Source organism: Dermacentor silvarum, chromosome 7 (assembly GCF_013339745.2).
Source record: "Dermacentor silvarum isolate Dsil-2018 chromosome 7, BIME_Dsil_1.4, whole genome shotgun sequence".
Classification (NCBI taxonomy): domain Eukaryota; kingdom Metazoa; phylum Arthropoda; class Arachnida; order Ixodida; family Ixodidae; genus Dermacentor; species Dermacentor silvarum.
In genome coordinates, this window is record NC_051160.1 from 64,200,574 (window position 1) to 64,213,813 (window position 13,240).

The 13,240-nt window shown below is 47.8% G+C and overlaps 1 protein-coding gene across 1 annotated transcript; it reads right to left on the reverse strand.

Moving 5' to 3' along the window:
- Positions 1–1,103: 1,103 nt before the first annotated feature.
- Positions 1,104–12,916, reverse strand: LOC125947137 (uncharacterized). The gene is made up of 3 exons (XM_049671505.1): positions 12,740–12,916; positions 1,550–1,660; positions 1,104–1,493 (listed from the first exon to the last, which is right to left on the reverse strand). The coding sequence occupies exons 1-3, from the start codon at positions 12,914–12,916 to the stop codon at positions 1,338–1,340; spliced, it is 444 nt and encodes a 147-aa protein (XP_049527462.1). The 3' UTR covers positions 1,104–1,337.
- Between the last annotated feature and the right edge of the window lie 324 nt (positions 12,917–13,240).

Consider the following 13,240-nt stretch of genomic DNA (forward strand, 5'->3'; position numbering starts at 1 on the left):
ACTATACTCTACTACTACTACGGGGCTACTACTCTACTACTACGCCTACTACTACTACTACTACTACTACTACTACTACTACTACTACTACTACTACTACTACTACTACTACTACTACTACTACTACTACTACTACTACTACTACTACTACTACTACTACTACTACTACTACTACTACTACTACTACTACTACTACTACTACTACTACTACTACTACTACTACTACTACTACTACTACTACTACTACTACTACTACTACTACTACTACTACTACTACTACTACTACTACTACTACTACTACTACTACTACTACTACTACTACTACTACTACTACTACTACTACTACTACTACTACTACTACTACTACTACTACTACTACTACTACTACTATACTACTACTAATACTACTACTACTACTACTACTACTAACTACTACTACTACTACTACTACTAGGCTACTACTACTACTACTATACTACTACTAACTACTACTACTACTACTACTAAGACTACTACTACTACTACTACGACTACTACTACTACTACATACTACTACTACTCTACTACGTACTACGACTACTACTACTACTACTACTACTACGACTACTTACTACTACTACTACTACTACTACTACTACTACTAACTACTACTACTAGCTACTGACTACTACTACTACTACTACTACTAATACTACTACTACTATACTACTACTACTACGTACTATACTAGACTACTACTACTACTACTACTACTACTAATACTACTACTACTACTACTACTACTACTAACTACTACTCGACTACTACTACTACTACTACAGTACTACTACTACTAACTACTACTAGCTACGACTACTACTACTACTACTACTACTACTACTACTACTACTACTAGCTACAACAAACAACTACAACAACACAAACAACAACAACAACAACAGAGGAGGGAACGACCCACACCCTAAGGAGCTTCGCCCCTAAAACAACCCCCAGAAACTGCCTCCGAACGTATACACGTGGCAAACAACACTGAGCACTAGCCCGAGCCATGGCTCGGGCTAGTGCTAGTAGGCAGTGGGCTAGTAGACAGTCGGCAGGATGCAGCCTGCCGACTGCCCATGGATGGCGCCAGTGCCTACGCAATATGGCGGCGTCCATGAAAAAAGGGTATATACTAGGACCCCAATACGCCACTTGCATTGGTTTCTTAGTATATACCTTTTTTATAATAAGAAAGCATGTGGAGTTCCTGCAACTTAGCTTCGCTCAGATACAGTTCGGTTACGTGGCGCCAGTCACATCGGCGAAGCGCACTCCCAGCCACATTTATTGTCGTACTACGGCTTGTTACCGATGCTGAAGTTCTTGCGCAATACAAGGATTGGTGAGAAGGGATTGCGCATGTTGCATCTGCTCATGAAGTCAGCCGTGTGCACGTCGAAGTAGAGCCAGGCAAAGCGCTTCCGCGGCTTCCTCCCCAGAACGTACTTCACCTGCGCAGCCAGCACACCTGTCACGCACCGACCACGCGCGGACATTAGAGACTGACCTTCTCTGCCACGGTATTGTTGTCGTCGAAGATGAGGACTACACGTTTGGTGTCTGTGCCGAATGCAATGTTGGTGTCATTGACGCGTGCCCGAGAGCCACTCTCGCAACCCTGCAGGAAAAAGAAACACTTCATTTCTTATGCACCTCTTCTCTTCGTATCGCTATACGCTGTGATATGAGTGAAGGCTGACGACGTGAGTTCGGACTGTGATCTCATCGGTCCCTAGGCCTCTCGCATTCATCATTTCATTAATAAACGCATCTCACCCTAACAGTATTGGTGGAGGTGCTGGGTAACGAAGCGGAGTCCAGGACACATGATCAAGGAAGCGCAACATCTGGAACTACGCCGAAACCGCCGCCTGGCCGGACTACCACCGCTTTCACTGGAGGCGATTCCTGACGGCGACGACACGCAGTCTTCGTCTGACGCTACGTGGCAACATCACATGGCGCCACGGACCTTCGCTGGAAAGGTCGGGGAAAGCGTTGAAGAGTGGCTGAACCACTACCGTCGGGTGAGTCGATACAACCGTTGGGATTCGGACACCCGGCTGACCAACGTGCCATTATTTCTAGAAGGCACGGCGCTCGTGTGGTTTGAAAACCACAAAGAAACTCTAGCCACATGGGAAGACTTCGTGGATGAAGTAAAGAGCTTCTTTGGGGACCCATCTCTCAAGAAGAAGCGCGCTGAGCAGACTTTGATGCAGCGGGCTCAAGTGCCAGGCGAGACTTAGAGAATTTACATTGAGGAAATCTTGAAACTGGGCATGTCTGTATACTCTCGCATGAAAGAATACAAGGTCGGACTTCTTCTGAAAGGAATTGCCGAGGACGTCTACAACTTCCTCATAGGAAAGGACACCTTGGAGTATGTAGCCGATGTGATCAAACATTGTCACGCGTTTGAGACTGTGAAGGCTAGGCACATTCCACCTAAGTTTGGTAGACTCGCCAACGTCACCACCGTTGCGAGTGTTGACGTCGGTCCTATACCATCCTGCGATCTCGCATCAACGATAAGACAAATCGTACGCGAAGAACTTGATCGCCGTGAAGCTGTCGCTGCGACAAAGGCACGTGTCAGCGATGCCTATTTGCCTTAAGACGCAACGTGTGCGCCCATTCATGCCACGGGGTATGATGATGTGCCCCGATAGAGAGCACCAGAATGACCAACCTACGACTTGCATCGTCGCGATGGCCTACAGAACGCTTTCAACCGACCACATATCATGGCGTCATCGTGGGACTATCACCACGAATACATGGAGCCTAGTGGAATGTTTCGTGATGTGCGTGAGGCACCTGTGTGCTTCCAGTGCGGTGTCCGTGGACACGTGGCTCGATTCTGCCCTGAGCGCCGTCGCGGACAACCACGGTTTTACGAGAAACCACCTGCCTCCCCGCGATGGAACAGTCGGCACGGTAGTGCTCGCTGGACATGGGACACGTACTTCGGAAACAGCTTCCGGCAGAACTCCCGTGGTGACACGTTCGTTGGCAACAACTACCGACAGAACACCCGCAGCGACTCGTCCGCCTCCATACGAAGCTTGACGCCCCCAACTGCACACCAGCGCCGTTCTCCATTTCCTCGTCGTCGCGTCACTTCCCCACCGCCTCGAAACTAGGTGGTGCGGCCGATGGAGGTGAGGTCGCCGAACATTTGTCACTACCCACACGCATGCCTCCACCAGTTTCTATGATGCAGAACAAGGTTCACGTCCTCGTAGACGGACTTCCTACGATGGCTTTGATAGACACTGGAGCAGCTGTTTCAGTTATGAGTTTAAATTTTAAATCACGGCCAGTACCCAGAGTGATGTTTTGCTGGGACAACTGTGCCCCATTTCGTGCAGTGAGTGGGGAGTCGCTGTACCCTGTCGGGATGTGGGTTGTGAGTGTAGCTTTAGGTCACAGAGTGTTCAAGGTGGAATTTGCTGTTCTGACTAGCTCCACGCATGACGTAATCTTGGGAATCGATTTTCTACAAGAGTGCGGCGCCACTGTAGATTGCGGTGCTAGTGAAATTCTGTTATCTGCTTCTACTGAGGGGTCTCCGTGCTGTTAAGAAACCCTCGCCGTCACTGACGATATTTTATTGCCGCCCCAGGCGATAAAGAGAGTGCCCGTTGATACCCCTGCTGTAGACGCTGGAACGTTTGATGTCCTTGAGGAGCCGGTCCCCCTCAACTGCACCAAGAAAAATGTGCTCGTGCCGTGTTGCGTCCTTTCTATTACGGATGGGTGATCCTCATTATTGGTGCTGAATTGTTCTAGTGAGCCTGTCGCGCTACCCAGTGGAATGCGGCTCGCCCTCTTCGAACAAAATGCGAGCACTTGTATTGCAGCTTTAAGCGACAAGACAGTAGACCACGCTGCTGCTGCTCACCCTACCGAGGCCAAATTTCTGAGTATGGTCAACAAGTCGTTGCCGTCAGAGAAGCGCCGAGCCTTGGTCCACGTCCTGGCAAAGCACGCCGCAGTCGTGTTTGATTTTGAGCAGAGCGAGGAACAATTTAATGTGCCAGAGTCACGTACTCGTCATGTGATTCACATGGGATCCGTTCATCCTATCCGACCGAAACTGTACCGTGTCTCACCTGTAGAGCGCTAAGTCATTGCTCAACAGGTGGAAGAAATGCTAAAGAAGAAGGTTATTCAGGAATCATGCAGCCCTTGGGCTGCACCTGTGATCCTTGTAAGTAAGAACGATGCTTCTATGAAGTTCTGTGTGGATTACCGACGTCTCAAGGATGCATACCCGCTTCCCAGGATCAATGACGTGATTGACTGCTTGCATTCGGCCTCGTATTTCTCCTCCGTGGATCTAAATCCGGTTATTGGCAAATTCCCATGCATTCGGATGACAAGGAGAAAACGGCCTTTGTAACCCGATGTGGTCTGTTTGAATTTAATGTAATGCCGTGTGGCTTGTATAACGCCCCAGCCACGTTTGAGCGCTTCATGGATACTATTCTGCGTGGACTGAAGTGGGAAAGTTGTCTATGGTATTTTGATGACGTTGTAATTTTCGGCCGTACATTTGACAAGCACAATCGCCGTCTTGACATCGTTCTTACATCTCTTGAGAGAGCTTCGCTCACCTTGAATTCTAAGAAGTGTCCGTTCGGCAACCGTGAGACTCTGGTTCTTGATCATCTTGTCGACAAGTACGGCGTTCGGCCAGACCCTTAAAAGGTTGCTGTAGTTAGCAGCTTCGAACAACCGCAGTCACTACGAGGGTTTCGAAGTTTCTTGGGCTTGTGCTCGTAACTTCCGTCGCTTCGTGCCTAAATTTGCCGACCTGGCTTACCCCCTGACATGTCTACTCAACAAGGACGTGCCTTCTCAATGGTCTGCAGAATGTGAGTCATCGTGTAAGCAGCTCAAGTTTGTACTAACTTCAGGGCCCGTACTTCACCACTATGACCCATCTGCATGGGGACATCTTGGTTCAACGGCATGACACCATAGAACATGTGGTTGCCTATGCCAGTCGTTGTATAAGTTAACCTGAGTGCAACTACACGGTGGCGGAGCAAGAATGTCTCGCGGTCGTCTTCGCCGTCCACAAGTTTCGCCCGTATGTATACGGACGCTGATTCTCAACTGTCACCGACCATCACTCGTTATGTTGGCTCACCAGACTACGCGATCTATCCGGCCGTCTTGCTGTTTGGGCCATACGATTACAAGAATATGACTTTGAAGCGTGTTACAAGAGCGGTCATCACGCTGACACTGATTCTCTATCAAGGCTTCCCCTTCCGACGACCGAGTGTGACGCAGACAATTTCGATGAATATCTAGCAGTTATTGACCATCTATTTCCCGACCTTACCACCTTTCGCATGGAGCAACGCAGCGACACCAGTCTGGCACCTCTATTCCTCTCCGAAACGAATGGTCAACGCCGTTTTGTTGTAAATGAGGGCATTCTTTACAAGCAGAATTATTCTGGCAAGGGCGCCTGTTTGTTTCTAGTCGTGCCGACAATCTTGCGACATGATATGCTCCTAGTAATGCACGATGAACCTAGATCAGAAGATATGGGATTTTCCCGGATGTTTCAGCGCACACAAGAAGGCTTCTTCTGGCCGAAGATGCACCAAAGTGTAGCAACGTACGTTGCGAGCTGTGACCTGTGTCATCGCTACAAGCGTCCAACTAGCAGCCCTCCAGGACTTCTGCATCCAATCGAGCCCCCTGCTTCCCCGTTTGAGATAGTTGGTGTGGACCTGCTCGGCCCTTTGCCGCGATCAACGGCAGGCAACCGGTGGATTATAGTATGCGTTGATCACCTGACACGCTATGGAGAAAGTGCAGCGATTCGTGCAGCAACGGCTGATGAAGTTTCATACTTCATGCTGTCATTCGTCATATTACGCCATGGATCCCCGCGTGTTATTATCAGTGATCGTGGCCGGCAATTTGTTGCCGATGAGGTTGAAGAGCTCCTCCGTCTTTCTACATCTCATTTTCGGCGCGCCACCCTGTAATACCCGCAAACTAACGGTTTAACTGAACAGACCAACATAACTCTCATCAACATGCTTGCAATGTATATTGATTCCGCTCACAAAACTTGGGACACTGTGTTGTCTTTCCTAACTTTCCCCTACAATACCGCCAAACACGAGACCGCCGGATACTGCCCATTTTATCTACGATACGTCCGCCAACCTCGTACAGCTCTCGATTCTATTCTTCCGTTCTCCGAAACCGCCGAAACTTCTCTGGCCGAAACACTTTGCCGCGCAGAAGAGGCCCGGTGCATCGCCCGCCTTCGTACTTCTGCCTCCCAAGAACGCTCTAAAACCCGTTATGACGAGCGCCATCAGCTCGTATCATACGAGAAAGGAGATTTGGTGTGGATATGGACGCCACTTCGGAAGCGCGGTCTATACCAAAAGTTCCTGACCTATTACACCGGCCCCTTTCTCGTTATGGCATGTCTCAGTGATGTCACGTACGTGATATGTCGACTCCTATCTACTGGCGGCTGCTCAAGCAAGACCAACGTCGTCCATGTCACCCCTCTCAAACGTTTTCACCACCGGAGCTCCAACTGACTCTCCCGGTGGGCATCGTCTGCAAAGGGGGAATTGCTACGATACGGAGGGACGCTTGGAAGTGAAGGAAGACGACGTGAGTTCTGACTGTGATCTCATCGGTCTCTAGGCCTCTCGCATTCATCATTTCAATAATAAACACATCTCACCGTAACACCATATATCCGTATGTCGTAGGAAGGCTACCGCGAAAAATTGCAAAAAAAATTCAATTATGGGGTTTTACGTGCCAATACCACGATCTGATTAAGAGGCACGCCGTAGTGGGGAAACTCCGGAGTAACTTGGACCACCTGGGGTTTTTTAACATGCACCGAAATCGTAAGTACACGGGTGTTTTCGCATTTCGCCCCCATCGAAATGTGGCCGCCGTGGCCGGGGTTCGATCCCGTGACCTCCGGCTTTAGCAGCCCAACACTATAGTCACTAAACAACCACGGCGGGTACCGCGAAAGGTGATGGCTGAGAGTGATTGTGCCGCTTTATGTTTGTTAAAATTTGTGTACGTTTTCTTCGCGCCAAGAAAACGCAGTGATGAGTAAATATTAAGTGCATTTCACGGGATAGCAGACTGAACGAAATGATCATCGTTCTCTTTGCAGCGGTAGTTTTAGACACATACAACAGGACCAGGTGGCAATTATAAGAGGCGCCAATAAGGCGGTTCGACCCAACATTACAATTAGTCAGTGCGTAAATAAGGGGCCAGGTATACGGGTCTCCACCGGCTAAACGTTTTGACTCGTCCGCAATGAAATTTCGCACCGAGATTGCATTTCGGGGGGCATGGAGTCTATCACAAATGTCGCATAGTTACTTGCCTCCGGCTTCTTTAAGAACAAATTGCAAGTACTCGTCTTCTCTGGCACCGCTGCAGCTAAAAAAAAATTTGAAGCGCCCCTTCGAGACAATGCTTTTTATGTGAACAGCATTAGCTAGATTTAGTGTGTCCGGCATTCCGGTAAACGCCAACTTGAGCATTCGACACGGCGTATATGTGCCACCTGCGGCCACGACGCATGCGCCACTGGGTTTGTGACGCTCTTCAATGAACCACTTTGACGCCAAATTCGGTCACAGTGTATGCGCCACTGGATATTCGAGGACTTCATGAGGGCGTGACCAGATGGCACAGCATGTCCACAGGGTAGCTCGAGAGACGAGCCCGACACGGCCCATACATGACGCCTTTAGGTTATTTGCATACTTGGATCGTCGTCATGGCTGAATTTTGCCCGAATTTTGTGGCACCGTAAAATCCTTTGAGGCATTCACGGTTCGGCGGTGCCTCGTAAAATACGTTGGCGAGTTCCACCGGCTCTCGTGTTGAGTCGGCAATGCATACTTAACGCTTCTGTGCAATTGTTCACGGACAAATAAGGAGCACCTGTCCTTGAACTAATACGCAACTCTGGGACATGGTCATTGCGAGTAGGTTGCAATACGGTTTTAGACGTTCGACGCGCGTAATTTTGCGGCTGTGGTGACGAAAGTCCTTAAAAGCGTTACTGGCCCTTTATGGCTTGTGAATGGGCCAGTTGGTTTTGGATCATGATGATCGTTTAGCAGCAAGAAATGACGAGTGACAAGAAAAAAAAATTCAGAGCCCTTCCACTACTGTGAAGATGGCAGCCAGCGAAGCTGTGACTATGGTGGGTCTGCTGTAGAGAATATTGCCCCCACGATGAGAATGGGTGTATCGTCGCTGGGCATCACACAACCAAACATGTCAATTAATCCTGAACGTTTCGATGTCTTTCGCAGTCCTTGCAGGGGGAATGTACACAGACTCGATCACCGTACTGTCAAAGCGTTTTATTAAAGACGGCTATGCCAATCGCGGCACGCACACAAGCGCTAACGCGCTCACGTGGTCGCTAGGGTGGCCTACGTCACGTAATGAAGAAGCAAACTTAAGATCCGGCGAAAACCACGGTATAATGCCCACTTTTTTACAATCCTAAGTTTGAAAACGCCGCCAACCCAGCGTTTGCATATGACTCCACGAGGTGGCGCGACCTGTCTGGAATTGTACACTCCAAATCCGGTTTTCTACGGACGCAATCTCCTGAAACCTAGCCTCGAACAGCTTAGCTGTAAAAAAAAAAAAAAAAAAAAAAAAAAAAAAAAAAAAAAAAACCGTATACGACGAGAAAGCAGTTCTGATGGAGCGGTGACCACGTGTGCGTGATTACTGTATATATTTCTTCTTTTTTGTAAGACCAACTTATGGCATATATTTCGAGCCTTCGGGATCGACCCAAATTTATCAGCCCTTTTCTCGTGGCAGATAACGCTATACGAGGACGCTGTGCGACAATGTACCGCCTTCGGGATGCGCCCAGGCCATAATCGAACAGGTCGTAATGTTTCTTTCCCAGAGCAAGAGCAAAACTGTCGTCATTCTGTCGCCGTTATACTATCGTCGTCTCATCGTCATCGCATTGCTTTTGTCATCACACACAGGCTCGTGTAACGCACAGAATTGTTTGCTTTATACACGCGGACGATGGTCCATCTGGTAACACTGTGGCTATACACGTGCAAGTCTACCCCTTAGTATCCCTCTGAAGAGCCCCAAGCGATACTGGATAGCCGGCTACACGTGAAATGCCTCACATAAAATTATTATTATTATTATTATTATATTATTATTATTATTATTATTATTATTATTATTATTATTATTCTAAATGGTGCAAGGATAATAACCTTACCTTGAATGCTGCTAAGACCAAAGTCATGACTTTCACACGCAAAACAGCAAGTATTTCTTTTTCTTATTCGATAGATTCTGTGCCGTTGTGTAAGGTCTGCGAGATCAATGATCTTGGTGTACTTTTTGATGCAACCTTACACTTTTCGGCTCACACTAAACGTGTTGCAATGCGGGGTATGCGCTCTCTTGGTTCTGTATGCAGACTATCGCGGGAATTCAAGTCTCCTACACCGTTCCGCAAATTATACACAACCATCTGTCTTCCTCAACTCGAATATGCGTCGGTCGTCTGGAACGGCTCTTCTAGATCCAACAGCGACATTATAGATCGTGTCCAGAAAAAGTTTCTAAGCATATATAATCACCGCTTTGCGAACCTGGACATTGCACCCTGTACTAGCACTGTTGGATTGTCATTGCCTTCACTTCGCGACCGACGTAATCGCGCTGACCTTCTGTTTCTCTTTAAACTCCTTCACGGTAACCTCACGTGTCCCGAACTTCTCAGCTGTGTCATGTCCGCATCCCACGCAAGATCACCAGAAAACATAGACCTTTCCATGTTCCTGCCTGTCATCACGAACACTCACTGTCCACAGAATACAGAATACGCTTACTTTCGTGAACTTGATATCTTTCATAACTCCTTGTCATCGTTCTTTTCCGAGCTTTGCCTGGTATTATAATATCATGTATTGTTCAAGTGCCCTTCTCCTCCTTTTTCTTTTGTACTTACTTTGCGCTTTGTTGTCGGTACTCTCTTCTTTTCACAATTTTTTTATTCATTTATTGTTTAGTGATTTTTCCTGAGTGTCTTTTTTTTTTTTTGGTTTGTAATATATGCGTGCGCCAGCACTCAGACCTTAGGGTTGTTCCTGGGCACGTTAAATAAACATGATTGATTGATTGATTGATTGATTATTATTATTATCTCCTTGTAAAGTTTCTCTCGCAGAGCAAGAACAAAACTATCGTCATGCTTTCGCCGTCATACTATCGTCGACGTCATCATCGTCATCGCCGGTGTCAGTCAGCAGCACACAACGACTCCTACATCATAGTCCTGTGTTGTTTGATGAAAAGCTTATCAGCGAATTCCTTAAGCACTTGAAGCCTTCCCTATCCTGCGGCCCTGATCACATACTCTCCGCAATTTTAAAAGCTTACGGCAGTATATTTGCCCGAGTATTGACATCTATAGTTAATAAATGTCTTAATAATTCCACTTTTCCTCGCATGTGGAAAACATCTCGTGTTCTTTCTGTGTTTAAGTCTAGCTGTAAGAACGATGTCTCAAATTATCGCCCGATTTCGCTTCTCTGTGCCACGTCTAAGATTTTTGAGCTTGCCCTTCACAACATACGTATTGTCTCGCAAGTTTCATCTCAGATGAAATTTGCGAAATCTCGCAAGTTTCATGACACAGATCTCCGCGCCGGTACTTCAAAGGGGACATTTTGACACCATTTATTGTGACCTCAACAAAGCTTTTGTTGTTGTCAGCCACTCACTGCTTCTGATCAAGCTTACGCACTTTGGTGTTGAATCGTCAATTGTAAATCTCTTGCGGAGTTTTCTTATTGAGAGATCATGTTATATTAACGTCAATGGTCGAACGTCGTCTTCTTACATGGCAACTAGTGGCTTCCCTCAAGGATCAGTATAAGGGCCACTCCTTTAAAAATTTTTAATAATGGCGTACGTTCTTTCCGCCATTCAGAATTCTTCATTCCTTCTATATGCCGATGACATCAATATTTTTAAGGCAGTGCACACTGTTCACGACCGTCGCATCCTGCAGTTTGACGTTTTTTTTTTTTCGAAATAGTTCACAGATAATAACGTAACCTTGAATGCTGCTCAGACCAAAGTCATGACTTCCACCCGCAAAACAGCAAGCATTTCTTTTTCTTATTCTGTAGATCTCTATCATGGTGTAAAGTCCGTGAGATCAATAATCTCGGTGCACTTTTTGATAGAACCTTACACTTTTCACCTAACACTAAACGCGTTGCCATGCGCGGTAAGCACATCCTTGACTCTGTTAGCAGACTGTCGAGCGAATTCAATTCTGCTACACCGCTCCGCAAGTTGTACACAACAATCTGTGTTCCTCAACTCGAATACGCGTCAGTCGTCTGGAACGCTATTTCTAGATCCAACAGTGACATTATAGATCGGGTCCAGGAAAAGGTTTTAACCATATATCATCACCTGTTTGCTTACGCGGACGCTGGGCCTTGCTCTAGCACTGTTGGGCTATTGTCATTGCCCTTACTTCGCTGCCGACGAAATCGTGCTGACCTATTTCTTTTCAAACTGCTTCACGGTGCCTTCACCTGCCCCGAACTCCACAGTTCTATCATGTTTCGTATTCCGTGCAAGATCACCAGAGTACATAGAATTTTCCATGTTCCGGCCTTTCATCACCAACACTCAACCGTCCTAGGTGCCACGAAGAAGGACGCGCTTTGCTACGTTTGTCCCTAACCGAGCTGCGCTACGCGACAGCGGATAAATGCTCCGGAATAGCTTCGCTCTCCATTCGCCGCGCAAGCCTTGCGCTCATGAGTGCGAAGTCCTTATAGTTCGAATCGCGTTCACGACGGACTGTTTTCCTTCTTTTCTTGTAATAGCGCCGCATTTTTATATTATTTTCCCCATTTCACTTCTGCAGTACATGTTCTTTTATCCTTTGCTTAACCACCGCGCCTGACACGGAGGGTTCCTGCCGCGTAAGGGGAGCTAAGCGCGGGAGGGGGTCGGCGTAGGGGGAGGGGGTTTGGTAGACAGATGCTGCCTTAGCGGCCGCAGATGTGTGCAATAGAAACTTTGTTATTGGGAATTAATTTTACTGTAGATTACCCTTTGGAAGTTTTTCTGAAGTTTATGCTCATGGCTGGGCCGTCACCAACGACCCTGGCACTGACAGAAGTGACGCTGGCAAAATGGTGAGAGCGCCGAAGGCACACTGCGAAGCACCAAACCTTGCTATGAGCGCCCGAGTAGACACGGCCGCCAACCACTTACGACAAAAAACTGCTGTTTCGCCACGACGGACTCTGTACCGGCCACTGCGTCGTCCTCCGTAGTACTAGGCAACCGCACAATTTGAGGAGCAAGAGAGGCAACTTTGCCAAGCAAAAATGTCCGAAGATGTCTATCTGGGAAGTTTTGGGTCGGGAACCTTTCGATAAAGACGGGCTCGTCCTCACTACCATGCTGGCTGAAGAACCGTACTTGGAGCTCTCCTATGCACTAGCGCCAGCGGTTGCTCAATTAAATTGGGGTAGGAAACCATATGCTTTAAAAGACAGGGATGCTGTTCCGTCCGGGGGACAGCATTGCGGCAAAGCTCGACAGGTTTCAGATACTGGCGTCTTCATACCATGTCCAGGGGCACAAGGGTCAGTGACGTGCAAGACCCGTACAGAACGGCGCCTTTGAGGGCGTTCTCCCGGTCTGAGCCATAATGGTACATCAAGGCGCCCATCTCCAGCGAGAGGCCCACCACGACGTCCAGGTTGCCGTAGTAATAGTCAGTCGTCTCGTCGACCAGCTCCATGTGCCGTTCCTGCGAGTGTTGCATCCATTACACACTTCCGTCTGCAGAATGCACGTGCTGCAAACTGTGAAGATCGGTGTGAAACTATATGCAAAAAATGTGAGCTTTGCATGCCGTTGGGGCACAATTGTCCCATTTTCTCCGACACAGGCTGCGTTCCTGGCTGGCATTAGGGTTAACATTCGATACCGACCATGCAATCTTATAGCGCCACCCCACGGAAACCATCGTGAAACTCCCGTTAACAGCTTTGCTGTGAGACACTGAGCTTCTCCGATCATACGGTCCCGGACTGTCCGCAAACCGTCCGCGTGTTCCGTCTGA